We start from the raw sequence: 15,792 nt of genomic DNA, 5'->3' as shown, positions 1-15,792 counted from the left end.
AAAATCATAGTTAAAATTTTCATTATCTACAACAAAGATGTTCATAGTTTCTTCAATATTATAGATTTTTATCTTCAGTTTTACTATACCATTTGTTTTCTTCACACCACTAATCGTCCTCAAGTTAGCCATTTGTAGATTATCTGTTTCTTTTTTCTTCATTTTTAGTAATCTTGAATTAATTAATGACACATTTGCTCCTGAGTCATATATTCCATAGATATTCAAATTGTCATTTACTATTAATTTGATTTTTATTAGTGGTGGTATATCTAGTTTTTTGGATTTTCTTTATTTAGTTCTATTTCCAGCTGTGAATTGTTTACAGTTTTTACTTGATTTATTGTTTTCTTCTCATTATCTTTGTTTCTAAACCAGCAACTTGATTCGGGATGGTAACGTTCACCTTTTCTTTCTTTTTCACATATCTTGCAAGGTTTCTTCTCTTCAACTTTTCTTTCCTTTTTCTCATAATATGCTTTTTCTTTCTTATCTAATGTTTTTGTTTTTATTAGGTGTTCTAGACCCCTTATCTCATTGAACAGATCTTCAGTTTCTTCTAATTTGTTTCTATTAATTCTGTCAGATATATAATTAGGAAGTCCAACAGCGATTAAGTCAATCATGGTTTTTTTTTCCAATGATTTGTTTATTTCTAATAAAAGTCTCTCCTTCTTCAGAGCATATTCTAGTAATGAACCATTTATGTACTTAAATTCGAAAGCGTACCTCACTGGAGTCCACCCTTTATCTGCATAAGTGTCACATAAGATTTTTTTCCATTTTTCCCAATCAGAATTTAATGTATATTTCATAAGCATTGAGCTGTACCAGTCAATGCATGATCCTCCTAAAAATAATCTTAAGAGTTCAATCTTATTTATATCTTGATCTACTCCTAATCTTATGCACTCGCTTTCAAAAGTTTCCATCCATTGTAAAACGTTAGCGTTTTTTCCGGTAAATTTTTCTATTACAAATTTTTCTGATATTTTCTTTAGATTATGGACTTCAGATTTTTGTTCATCGTTTGTTGTAGTTATTTTTTCCAAAATTTGTTGTAAAGCTTCTGCTGAAATACCCGTTACAGGTGTTTGAAATTCTTCTGTCTTCGTATTTTGTTGCTCTAACAAGATATCATTGAACTGCATATTTCCATCTTCGTCCATGTATTCTTTTAAGGTATCCTTATCTAAGGTGATCCAAACTTTTCTTGTAATACCTCTTTTTGTTAAAGTGTTTTTTACTTTTTGAAAAATTGCTGTATTTTTCACTTTTCTATGGTATGTAATATCTTGCAGTTCAATTGGCATTATAAAAATCTCATGTTCCTCTGTCTCAATTGAGGTTATGGCGATGACGTTTGTTTTATTATCAGTCGCCAGTGCTTTTACCGTAAACCCAAATCTCAGTTTCGCCATGCTTACCTTTTCTTTTCTTTTTTTTTTTTTTTTTTTTTTTTTTTTTTTTTTTTTTTTTGCAAAAAGGAAATGGTGTTTTATAATAATCTTGTTTATTTAATTTATAAAGTAGGAGTATCTTCCGATTAAGACTCAATAGTTTCTCTGTAAAAATAAGAGTTCGTTTAATTATCCTGTTTACAAAAGTATTTACATTATTTTATCATACCTGTAAAAATAAGAGAAACACCATTTAAAGCCTCTAATCCAGGTATGATATTCTATTTATAGGAGCTGATTAACAAATTGTTTCACTGTACTTTCTATACTTTAACTGTTCGATCATCTGCTCCAATTCTCCCTTATCATTCTTTGTCGTCTGCTCCGTAGCGATCCCCGTCAACACGCTTTGTCAATAACGCGGCCGATTCAAATTAAAGACAAGTAACGACGCGAGTATATGAGTGTCGTGCTTTTCTTTACATACATTTAATTCCTAAAGGAATATGTTTTTAAAAAAATATTCTTAAAGAAAGAAACTTTGCTATTAATTTAAAAAAATTTATTAATTGATTTAATATGATTGATATGAGTTCTAAAGATTATTTATGGACTAAACATGATTTATTTATATATTCTGATTGATCAGTAAGTCAATAATACTCTTCTACCGCACATTACTCTGAGAAAGTTGCTTTCTCCGGGAAACCAATGACGGACTCGATTTAAATAGATTGTAGCTGTGCTATACTCGTTCATTTCACCCGTATTCACGTAACAGTCATGTAACACGTGTCTTTGTGTTTAACAAATACTTTTTTTTCCCCGGAAAATTTTTATCCGTAGTATAAAATTGATATTTTATTCGTCAAACTGCCAATCATTCACGGTATTTCCATTTATGGGATAATCGATGATACAGTTTCGACGTGATATAGTTTTTGAGAATGCAAAAGCCGACTTATTCAATAAATCGAAAAGTCAATCCTGCTTTCGGCTATCGCGATCAAGTGGTTTCACCGGCGTATTTTCGATTTAATCGAATTCGATACGTTGACAACGATTCTGCGGCTACTGACAGCTTTTCGTATATCGACAAATCGTTATCATGACAACAATATGTAAATGATCAAAAACTGTCAAATAAATATTCGAGACTTTTATTTCAATCAATTTTAACCGAATGCTTAGTCAGTTTTTGTATCATTACGAAAAATCAGGATCGGAAAATTTCTGTTTATATTTTCCCCGACATCGCTTAAGGGGAGGTTCTGGTCAAATCGATCAAAAAAACATTTTTTTTTGTTGCTTTATTTTCATTCTTTGGGTCTTGAAAATGTATAGGCAAAAGGATATTTTCATATCTAATTTATTTATTTATTTATTTTTCTTCGTCAAACTTTAAACGCGTTTTTCTCGAAACACCTTTTTTTTTGCGCGCGAAGCACGATTCCGTTTCAACGACTGAACCGATTTTGATGTTTGACGGCTCAAATTAAAGCTTATTCAATTTAGGGGGCCTTCAGGAAGCGTTTTTTTCAAAAAAAAATTTTGTAATATTTTTTTTTTAACGTTAAAGCCAAAAAAAAAAATAGGAAAAACAGGTTTTTTTTCAAATGGCCTCCATTTTTTTTTTAAAAGGGTCGGAAGTTCATAAGGCCCCCCGAATTTCATCTAGTTTAAGAATATTTTTCGTTTTTTTCGTTTCAAATCACTTGGCAGGGCTGTAGAGTGCTTCGCGCATATTCACTATCACCGCGCACGGCTTTCTTCAGTGAGGGCTGGAGCCACCATTTTTAATTATTTTTGCTCGACAAAATTTTGTATGATTCGTCAAATGTGTACTAATAAATGTCACAAACAGTTTTTTCAAAAAAGATTTACGTTCGCTCAAAAAAAATTCCTGAAATTACGTTAATTTTCGGGCCTTTGAACCAGAACCTCCCCTTAATTCGGTTTTGCTGATGAAGATCCGGAAAATCGTCCGCGAGATCTCGAGTGACGAATGTTTCTTCCGGCAAAATTCTTGGTTATCACTCCGAAGAATCCGGGAGTGGGACAGACGCGATACGGGACGACAAACGTAAAAATGCGATGAGTCAGTGCTGCGGAACTCGCGACGTGTGCGTTATCTTTCGCGGCACTTTCTGCCGAGCTAAGCGTCCCTCGCGCTTTCCGCACACTTTTTTTCCCCACCTTATTCTCTTTCCCTCATAGGTAAAGTTCGTTGTCTCGGGGGCAGAATAATGGCATCCGTGAAGGAGAGCGAGCTAAGATACGATGGATCGGATGTCGCGCGGCTCTGGAAGCCGAAAGAAGAAGGATGAGTTAGAAGAGGGATGGAGGGGGATGAAAGGGGTGAGAGGGAGGATGCGCCGGCGGGCAAGACGGGGAACTTCGTTATACGTCAGATACTTCTCTCTCTAACTCGTCTTCTAGGCGGCTCGCGAAGGAAAAACGGATCCGCGAAGAATTTACGATCGAGTCACCGTAACAGAGAGACGGGAACGAGAGGCGGCTGACAGTTTCATGGAAATTGATATAGGTAACGTGCCCCTCTTCTTTCTCTTTCTCTCGCGAAACCTCCTCTTACCTGTCTGACGTAACACCGTGCGCGATAACACATAGGTGGTGAGGGAGAGATGATAAAGAGGGCACACGTACCAAGACAGAGAGAGAGACTTCCTAGACACGTTTCAACTCGAGCACATTAGAGCATCGATCGGAAGGGGAGAAACTTTGTGCTCGACTCGGATTTCAATGAGAATTTTGATTACTTGCGTATGAAATTAATTCGCTCAGACAGAGAGGCGAGAGAAGAGTTATCGTTGACTGAAATGTCGAGATATTGTACTATATCTGAATGAAAATTAACCTGACACAATTATGCAACTATGGAAAATAATCACTCAACTACTTAAGATATGTCTAGTCAGTTTTTGTCTTGTAAAATACCTAGTCTCATTTTTAACTTTATCTTCAGCATTTTGGAAATACCGGAAATACGTCTTGTCCATATTTTGAGCGTGAAATTATTTTAACCCTTAACTGGGGTCAAAAACAACCCAAGAGGTGCAAAGTCCAATGTTAACCTTCTTGTAGTGATTTTAGAAAAGCGAGGCAACTATTAACAACACATCGATAAATGACTGATATGATTGATTGATGTCTTTGGAAGAGTGCGTTAAAATCCAATATCCCACTAATGTCCATATTTTGAGCGTGAAATTATTATTATTTAACCCTTAACTGGGGTCAAAAACAACCCAAGAGGTGCAAAGTCCAATGTTAACCTTCTTGTAGTGATTTTAGAAAAGCGATGCAACTATTAACAACACATCGATAAATGACTGATATGATTGATTGATGTCTTTGGAAGAGTGCGTTAAAATCCAATATCCCACTAATGAGAAAGTATTTTTTTGTTGGGGTCTCAAACGACCCCACGATACCAGTTAAGTCAGTGAATTTGACGATACCAGTTGAGGGTTCAAAGCACAAAATTGTAATGCTTCAACTAAAAGGCGGATTGTTTGACGATGAATATTAATAATTTTAATAACTGTAAAACTAATACACCATGAGAGATGCGCATTAATTAGCAAGATTCGATTATTATTTGCTATATATTAACTCGTTACATAATTTTCCATGCAAACATTCGGGAAACACGAGTAACTCGGCGCTTTGAGTATGTGTGTGTGTGTATGTATGTGTACGGGTTTGAACATAATCGAGATTATTTGCAGTTGTGCGGTTGCGATTTGGAATTTCAAACCTCCGGAGATATGCTTTAGCCATGTGTATTTTTGGCATGGGAACTGTTGATTTCGCAACACACACACAGGAACATTAAGCTTACTTTAGCAGCTTATCGCTAACGCGCGATCCGTGATCGAGCGTGACATTCGAAACCGAAAATCTGCCATCGGAAATAGACATTCGTTATGGACTTTGCGGAATATGGACCGCGAATTAATTCGGAATGTCCGATTACTGTCAATTTGCCGCTTTATGTTGTACGCGCAATTTGCAGACGAAAATTGCTCTCTCCGAAATATATTATACGCGAACATTATTTGCACGCATTACCGCGATTGCGCAATTGCGAAAGCAATATGATATGTATTTTTTAATGCGAATTTATCGCGACAAACATCTTTATTTAATCAATTGATACAAAGTTTCGCTCGTAAATACAACTAGTGATAGATAAAAAGGCCAACTTATCGAGCAATTGTTAGAGTTGTTCTGTCAAATAAATTTTATTCCATGTATAAACTAAACATAAAACATTATGCGAAAGCTACAAACATTCTATACTCAAACTTAAGCGAAAATTACAATCATTATAAAATAAACGTTTCAACCGCACGCGGTCTTCCTCAGTATTATATTACAGTAATTATTAAAAAATACACAATCATACAAAAATTCCACATAATATCAAAAATTAATGTTAGTTCTTCAATAAGAGTCGAGAATTTATAAGCAATTAAAGCGTGTTTCAATCCGTCACATCCAACAAATGTTTGTCTCGATATGATCTTTGATTTTAATCAAATCTCGAAAAGTTTCATCGTTAATATGCGAGAAATTAAGTATAGAATGTTTGTAGCTTTCACATAATGTTTTATGTTTAGTTTATACATGGAATGAAATTTATTTGACAGAACAACTCTAATAAGTTGGCTTTTTTATCTATCACCAGTTGTATCTTTATTTAACTACAATATCCCAGACATTATGGATTTTCTGTACGTTTTTAGCGTAAATTAACCTGGAATATTCGATTATTTTATATATGTATATGTATATTGCCATTATCGCGAGCAATTGAGTAAATAGAATGCTCATTAGTTTGTTAAAGCAACAATGATTATTTATATCGAGCGATTTGCGGTTTCAAGCTTATTCCGATACGTATTTTATTTTTAGCGTTAAACTAGCCGTTGCAAAACACACAGAGATGACATTAATAGGAATTTTACAACGATATATACACGTCAATCCAAATCCGAAAGCCGGAACGATGCACAGATTCCAGATTCTATTGTTGATTGTGCAGTATGCCACGGATTAATTTGGAATTGAGATAATAGCGATGCAATTAGTAGTTAGCGAGGTCCTATCATGCGATATCGGCCCGGATATCATCGGATATATCTACGTGCGCGAATTTAAACGACGAGGCGTTCCTCGGCGACCCAGAAAATTCTCGTATCGATTCGAGATTACGCGATGTCCGAGGCGCACATACATAATTTGATTATCGTACGTTCACCTTTTTATTCTAAGGGATTTCATTTGCGTCGGCAAAACCGCGCGCAAAAATGCCAGCGGGAATTTGTGTTCGCGCGAACCCCGATATATATTTTGTCTGGAAAAATTCCGCGTTTTATAAGGCGTAATTATACGCCGATATCGTTTATGTAATTACTGTATTAATGAAGCGGCGCGTGCGTGTCAATATTGCAATTGTATTAATTTGCCGATTCGATCGTGCGACGCATTCAGGATGTACATATATACATATATGTGTATATATTTATATATGTAATCGGAAATACGCTTTTTGCGGCGCATATTGCATTTATGCGCCGGTAATTCTTCCAGTTAAATTCGCGAGCTGATCAGTTTTCCGCGGTTTCAGAAACGCTGGTTCGGATGTTTTTGAAAAGCGTGACGTGACGAACATTTATTATTATGGACACGATCGACGAGAGATACCAATTTTCAATTTCGCGAGTGTGTTTGCGTATAATTAAAAATTATTCTCGCTTGTAATTTCGTACCTCATCTGTATCGCGTTGTCTGATTTGTACACCTTATTAAATATTTGTTTCTTCCGTGTTATTTGCCTCTCGCGAATAAAATCATCAATATCGCCGAACGTATATACTTTCATTATAAAAATTCACCAAAAAATATACATCGAAATTTAATTAAAAAAAAAATTCTTTTTATTTTTCAGGTAAGACATATAGATCCTCTTAACAACCAACTTAACGGCGCATTATTAAAGCGGATCAGCGGACCGTTAGCGGGCATCGCATGCGGGTTTTCACTTTCTACGTGGACATTTTTATCGGTATGTATGTATGCGAGCGGCATACGCACTCGGAGAAAGTGCTGCGCGCCTTCAAGCACATCGGCGTGTTTAAGCGAGCTCGCGCATCGCGGTTTTACAGTGCAACGCACGCGCCCGGATAACGGGCTGACGAAACCGACTGATAAGGATTGCGCGTTAATCGCCCCGATTAATCTCGCGGCTAACGATTCGCGTCGGACGGACTTGGCGTCCGGCCGGGATCTCTTCCTTTCCGCGTAGTCGATCTGGGAAGGAGTCTCACGAATAAGACGAGCCGGTATTTATGCTTGTACATCGCGATTCACTTTCGGATTCGCTTGCGCAGCTGTTCCCGGAGATGCCGAAGAAATCGTACACGCAACGGTGAATGACCCGTTCAGGAATATTATTATACATCGTTTACTGAATGAAGATGTCATTCATATACGTGTATATCTGTAGGTATTTCTGGTCTCTATTAAAATTTTAATCTTTTACTTTTAACATCACGTGCACTAATATTATTTATTACACACGAGTAACGAAAGAAAAGAAATGTAAAAAATCCTCGGATAATTATTTTAATTTATCGTTTATATCGCGTAATCATTTTTCTTGAAATTTCGGGAGAAGCTTTGTTGGATGTTTTTAGAAAATTTATTTTACGATTGTGTATTATATAATAATTAGAAAAAAAAGAAATGTAAAAAATCCTCAGATAATTATTTTAATTTATCGTTTATATCGCGTAATCATTTTTCTTGAAATTTCGAGAGAAGCTTTGTTGGATGTTTTTAGAAAATTTATTTTACGATTGTGTATTATATAATAATTAGAAAAAAATAGAAATGTAAAAAATCCTCAGATAATTATTTTAATTTGTCGTTTATATCGCGTAATCATTTTTCTTGAAATTTCGGGAGAAGCTTTGTTGGATGTTTTTAGAAAATTTATTTTACGATTGTGTTTTATATAATAATTAGAAAAAAAAAGAAATGTAAAAAATCCTCAGATAATTATTTTAATTTATCGTTTATATCGTTTAGTCATTTTTATTATTTTCCCTTGAAATTTCGATGAGGAAAAGTTTTGTTGGAACTTTTTCGGTAGTTTATTTTACGATAGTGTATATAATATAATAATGAACTATATACGCAATTATTTCACGTTCTTAGATCACTCAGAGACGCGATCTTGGAGTTGTGAAACAATTATTGATTAACATCCGGTTATAATGAAATTTTCGCGCGAAGGATAACCAGTTTTGTAGCGATGCACGGCACGCTCTCGTCATGGTCGACGTTACACCTGCGCATCACAATCTGGCATCTCCCAGAGAATTAATGACTCCTCGCGTACGTGGGGTCGCTCGTTAATTTTCCTCAACCGTAAGGCAACAAAGTGGCACTGATAGCGCGTCGTAATTAAGAGAGTCACCGCGGCTACTTACCGCGCATGTCGTTTTCACGGATATTTTTTTTCTGTTTCTCTCTCTCTCCCTCTCTCGGGTTTATGCGCGGAAGAGAGGAATTTTTAATTATTCGCGCTATGCGCGCTAATTCGCCCAGGCTCACGTCGCGTTTAATGCCGACAGGATAACGTAAACGTTTTCATTTATGCGCAATGTAGAACACGGAGGAAGACATCCGGTTTTCAAATGCCGAGAAAAATTGCTCTAATAATTATCTTCCACCAAACTAACGGTTTCAAAACTGTGTGTTCTTTTGCAGGTGTTTTAATAATAATTTATTATATTGAATTTAAGCAACGTAAGATTTAATCCGATTGCTTTTATACTTATTTATTTCGTGAATTGATATTTAGATCATCTTTCTTTCTCGTTATCAAATTTTGATGTAAAGGAAATTATCTTTTTGAAGAGATCTCGACGCACATTTATCTCAGATTTTATTCAGGAAAAACATTTTTTCATATTATTTTGATATAAAAGAGATTATCTTGATGTAAAAGAAATTATCTTTCTGGAGAGAGCTTTACATATACATTTATCTCAGATTTTATTCAGAAAAATTTTGTTTTTATATTTTAATATCTAATTTAAATTTATTTTAATATCTATACAGGAAGTAGAAATTGTAGGCTCGACATTATATTTATCGCTATCATTTGCCTTCTCGATTAACTCCTCGAGAAGCACATGCAACACCTGTGTCTATTTCGAGACTCATCAAAGTCTTTAAAGCAACGATCCGAGACATCGCTTATTGATTCTCGACGTGACTTATTAATAAAACTCCGATTATTTTTCAAGTGTTCTATTAATATCTAGTAATATCCCACGTGCATGCAATATTTTGCGGAATTTCCAGCATGAATCGTTTCAGAATCGATTTCTTGGAACATTTTGACGATTCAATGAATGTAATTTCCAATATGTTTCTCTGGTCGAAATTAACTCAATCATGCAAGGATACATTATTGATATATACTGCGAAAAATGTCGCAATCTCGATATTAATATTTAATTCTTTATTACATGATCTTTTAAATTTCAATATGCAATTTTTAGTTCGAAATTAAATGATGTATTCAATGATATTTCAGAATAAATGATATTCATAAATATATCTCCGCGAGATCAAAATATTGAATCCTGTATGTGATATAATTATTATTTTAATGCTATTAATAAGTAATTTATCATTTTATTTTCTGATTATTGTTTTTTTTTTATTTCTTTTATTACAAATTGATTGATCAATATATTGTAATTTATTTTATCGAATTTTTGTCAGTAACGTGATTTATTTTGTCTGTTGCTTTAAATCAATATGATATGTATTAGTATTAGAAGTTTAATAGTGAGATTTGCTTTTAACTTGGAGAAAATTGATCTAGTCGCGTTGCCTGAAAACGAAAGAGCGTTCTCATAATTTCATTTATGCAACGCTTTCTTTGCCAGCCTGCTTTTCTCTGTGTGTTTGAAAGTAGACGATGAAAAGGAAATTTATATATATTGTATTGTACTAAAAAAAAATCGAGATGCTGCAGCGATTCGTTGGCACTTAAAATTATATGATATTTTCTTATCAAGTAGAGCGCATTAGTTGTGTTAAAAGCACATTGTTCTGATGCATATAATTCTAAGAATTTTTATTTTCTATATACCTGGATCTCGAGAAATAGCGATATTTCTCATTCGAGAGAGGAAGATATTCGGAGCAAATCCTTTCCCCGACTAATTTAATTAATGTTATACTGTTAAACTTTAAATTGACCATGAAATATCTAGTTGTGAAAAAAGATAACTCATCTCTCTTTTATGGTTGCGGGCGAGATTGAGATCGATAATTTTAATTAATCATCTCTTTATTGTACTTGTGATGAAAAATATCGGTTTCCTCGAACTGACGGGTTTCCAATCCTTGTCATAACTATGAAATTTAACATTTCGGATTCTTGAATTAAAATATGATGTGGCGTGATCGGACTCAATTGATCGAATTACCTGAAAATGCCGATAAATTTTTTTTCCGAAATACGATCTATAACAAATTTTGTGAAAATTAATTGCATGCATCTGCCATTTTATCAATAGTTCCGCGTAAATTCAGATTTGACAGGCTATGATATGTAGTTATCGATCAGCAGATAGTTATTGACTTTTTAGAAGCTTACAGCTTAGATTTTTACGCGCGTTTTATTTTTCATGTTTTTTAAATATAATTACATATTCCATATTTTTTAAAAATCTTTTTCATACGAGTCAAATTCAATCTGTTTTTTAATAGAGATATACTTCAAATAGAATTTTTGATTAAAATAAGTTAACAACAGGTTATATTTTTTTTACATCAAGATAAATATACACATGCCTAAATCGATTATAGCATTTCCATTGAAAACGGTGTAAACGACAAATTTTTATAAATATTACAACTGAGACAGTGAAATAGAAATAAAAATTAGGCACATAATGGCATATAATTTTATCCATTTTCACAATAATTTGAGCACATATTAATCACGTAGATTAATTTTATCAATATCTAAAGAAAGTAGAATAAACTGTGTTGCATTAAGCGGATATTTGGTTATAGCATATTTTACTCTTTCGATCGATCGAATGTTCTTCGTGATCGCATCACCGGTCCCTCACTAAATCGACACGATCTTCTCGATTGCCTTTGCGCAAACAGCCGAAAGATAAACGACTCGAAAAAATAGGAGTGAACTGATACAATTGCGAGAGGGCTTTCAATTCGCCTTTAAATTGCTGCAGAGCGTTGCTCATTTTAACGTTTTATTGCACGTTTCATCACTCCTTTCGCGTAAATCGTTGCAATCTTTTGCGAGAATCTTCATCGACTATTTAACCCCTTGTAATGATAGATAAGATTAAAAAAAAAAAAAAATAAGTGTTAAAATATTATACTACTTTTGAATTTCTACATCATTTAATTATATAATATAAATTAATTAATTTTCTAATGGTTTTAATAATCTATTTGAAATTTGTTTTAAATCATGGAAATATATAATTTACAATTATTAATTTGTTTAATTTAATAATACTTGGATGTAGCGATTGATTGCTATTACAGTGCAGTTTGGATACGATTAATATTTGTTCGCGCAAGCAATTTTAATAATTTATAGCATTTATACGCAATATCGATATCGCGATAGCTGCTTATTTTTGCGCAATTTATTTTAATAAGGGCGTATACCTTTTTTTCAAAATACACGCGCACATCACCTATATATATATATATATATATATATATGTATATATATAGACAAACTTACACAGTATATTCCCTTCAATCGGTTCCGCTTATCTATTCCCTTTGATCAATTGTACCTCAATCGGGTATTGTGAATCTGTAATTTTAACCGAACCGCTTTTCATCAAACTCGATATGGAAAGAGCGCAAGAGAGGAGAGGCAGAAAGGGAGGAGCTTTTACCTAGAAATCTACTCGGTTGACGATTGGAATCAGATACAATTTTTCATCGAGCGCGCGAACGGATCGCGAAAAAAAAAAAAAAATCCGAATTAAATTTTTTTCGCTCGACAAAAGGCACTCCCGCCAGCCTTCGCCGAAATCGATGGGCGAGGCTCGCGAGATGGAAGAAAGTAGACGGAAGTTTGCGAAAGTTCGGCGGAAGTGCATGAACGCGCCCCCGAGAGTCAGGGAGTGCACGCCGTTACTTTCACGTGGATCGAGTTACGGGCAGGATCGTCGCTCTCTCGGTATAAGAGCGTTCGGAAATTTCGGTCGCTGAGAGCGCATCGGGGCTCATCCCGGGATTCCTTCGCATCCGGAATGCAGAGGAGCCGACGAACGGAGCGAGCGAGCGGGCTACGAAATCGGCGGTTCGCGCCGTAAGAATTTTAATCTCGACATTTTTAGGGAGGACGAAACCTCTCGCGCGCGCATTCGACACGAACCCATGTATATTCTTTGCGAGCTCTTTTGTATACGTGTCTTATAATACCGTCTATTATACATATATCTCATCTCTCTACGTACCGAGAAATATAATATCGCGAGCCTGGATTCGAAAAGAGCTGAATGTTAAATTTGCAAACGAATTTTATATATTATCGTAGCATATATATTGTCTGATTCTCCGAAATTTCTCATTATTTTATAATCGGGCAAATAACATTTTTTTTAATTAATATGACGTGTTCTGTTATTTAAATAAATTTATGTAAAGATACGTTTGCTAAATAAACGAAAAAAGGAAAAGCCGGTGTAAACTTACACAGCTAATTATCGAATTTTATTGCAAATATATATATAGTCCTTAATGCCGGTAATACGTTCCCTTGAATTCGGATCTCGCGCGTTTCGCGAACGAGATATCTCGTGGATTTTTCCTCGCGAAACGGCAATTATACGGCACCACGCACTTCCGTAAGCTTCCGTAATCCGAACGAGTTTTCTCGTAAAACGCGGAACATCGCATGCGGAAGAGAGTTTCGCCAAAGAGATTTTTTGTCTCTGCGTATATACCTCGTACGACGAGGTAAAACTGCCATTTATTCGCGCCAGAATTGGACAACTATAATCATTGCGATAAATATTGGCAGGTATTTATATTTAACATTTATTTTCAACATTTTCTCCGATAATTAAAAAAAGTTGCATCTCGCGTCGATTACTTTATTTCTGTACAATCGTTCATCATTTATGTATATGACAATTGTAAATCTTTATAAATTAGTCAATAAGAGACATCTGTATATTATAAAAAGATATTCAATATGCCAAGATATTTTTAAGATTTAAATAATTAAAAACAGAGGTACAGTATATATTTTACTAATCTCGACTTAATCTCGTTGACATTTTTTTTTGAAGCGTGCTTGCGATTCCACAAATTTTAAATCATATTAAAGATGTAAAAGCAATTTCAAATCTTTATAAATCAGTCAGTAAGAGACATTTGTATATTATAAAAAGATATTCAATATGTCAAGATATTTTTAAGATTTAAATAATTAAAAACAGAGGTACAGTATATATTTTACTAATCTCGACTTAATCTCGTTGACATTTTTTTTTAAGCGTGCTTGCGATTCCACAGATTTTAAATCATATTAAAGATGTAAAAGCAATTTCAAATCTTTATAAATCAGTCAGTAAGAGACATCTGTATATTATAAAAAGATATTCAATATGCCAAGATATTTTTAAGATTTAAATAATTAAAAACAGAAGGTACAGTATATATTTTACTAATCTCGACTTAATCTCGTTGACATTTTTTTTAAAGCGTGCTTGCGATTCCACAGATTTTAAATCATATCAAGGATGTAAAAGCAATTTCAAATCTTCATAAATCAGTCAATAAAAGACATCTGTATATTATAGAAAGATATTCAATATGCCAAGATATTTTGAAAAAATTTAAATAATGAAAAACAGATAGTATATTTTATACTAATCCCGACTTAATCTCGTTCACGGAAAAAAAGAATTAGCTACCATAGCTAAATTTTAGCTGTCCATATATTACAACCTGAAATTTAGTTATCGTGCCTAAATTTTAGCTATGGTAACTAATATTTTTTAGTCATAGCTTAACGGAGAAAATATTAGTTGTCATAGCTAAAATTCAAGCATGATAACTAAATTCCATGTGTAATATATGAACAGCTAAAATTTAGCTATGGTACCTAATTTTTTTTCCGTGTTGAAATTTTGTTTGAAGCGTGCTTGCGATTTCGCAGATTTCAAATGATATTGCAAGAGAATGGCAAGTATTTTTGTTTCAGCAACATAGTATATGAACGAACTCTCTATCTTCGTTTACTCTTATTTATTCCTTTATCCTTTTAAACGAAAGCTTTTTTCCATGGGCTCCTCCTACTCTCCGTTTGAGAATATGCGGTCTCCGTACGTGAGGCGAAACACTATACGCTATTGACAAAGGACCATGAATCTTGCATGCACTCCGTCAATAGCACTCTAGTTTAGTCCCAGCTGAATCCGCGAATAACCGTTGACCGCGCTCTCGGTTACAAAGCTAGAAGAGGAAAAAGGAGCGAGGACCGCAAGCTTCTCTCTAATTGGCACGTTGCAATTCGTTAATGAGGCGAGTTAATGTATTGTTCGATCGGGGCGCGTTTCTCGCGTATATGCCAGTCGCAATACTCGACACGATCGTCTCGTGCAATTTTCCGCCACCCTCTTCGTCTTCCTCCTATCTCGCGCAGAGGTAAAAGGGAGGTAGGTGGTGAATTTACGACGGTAAACTCGCGCGAACGCGAGCGAACACCGGGGCAAAATAAGGCTGGGATTTAATTGAAATTTACTAATGGCGTCGAGAGACGGATGTGGATCTTATCGCAATCAACATGTAATGGCGTAGCTACGGTTTTTCAATCTCGAGCGAAATTTACTCACGCCTTTTTCTCCTTCCGCTTTTTCTTAGCATTTTTTAAATTTATCAAATCGAGCGCGCGACATTTTTCTACCAACGATCCATTATATTTCAAGTAACAATATTCAACTTGTTTCACATTTTTTCGAAGTAACTTTTTTTAATGTCAAATTAACAGGTTGATTTCGCAAGGTCAGCTCTAATAAATTAAATTTTTATCACAGAGTAAAATTCTAATGTGCAAATATTTTCTCCTTCCGCTTTTTCTTGGAGTTTTTTTAATTTATCAAATCGAGCGCGCGACATTTTTCTACCATTATATTTCAAGTAACAATATTCAACTTATTTCACATTTTTTCGAAGTAATTTTTTCAATGTCAAATTAACAGGTTGATTCGCAAGGTCAGCTCTAATAAATTGAATTTTTATCACAGAGTAAAATTCGAATGTGCAAATATATAAT

General features: G+C 34.4%; 1 protein-coding gene across 1 annotated transcript; it reads right to left on the bottom strand.

Moving 5' to 3' along the window:
• Positions 1–267: 267 nt before the first annotated feature.
• On the bottom strand, positions 268–1,396 carry LOC146722091 (uncharacterized). The gene has a single exon (XM_085485464.1). It carries the CDS (start codon positions 1,311–1,313, stop codon positions 273–275), a length of 1,041 nt encoding a protein of 346 aa, XP_085341590.1. The 5' UTR covers positions 1,314–1,396; the 3' UTR covers positions 268–272.
• Positions 1,397–15,792: the final 14,396 nt, after the last annotated feature.

The sequence above is a fragment of the Nylanderia fulva genome, unplaced genomic scaffold, assembly GCF_048542155.1.
Source record: "Nylanderia fulva isolate GAGA-0341 unplaced genomic scaffold, ASM4854215v1 Scaffold37, whole genome shotgun sequence".
NCBI classification, from domain to species: Eukaryota; Metazoa; Arthropoda; class Insecta; order Hymenoptera; family Formicidae; genus Nylanderia; species Nylanderia fulva.
The sequence above is the reverse complement of the archived record's forward strand: the minus strand, read 5'-3'. Positions and strand labels throughout refer to the sequence as shown.

What these genes read in the sequence shown, in the direction of transcription:
- LOC146722091 (XM_085485464.1), bottom strand. Translation starts at nt 1,313, where the DNA reads ATGCCAATTGAACTGCAAGATATTACATACCATAGAAAAGTGAAAAAT.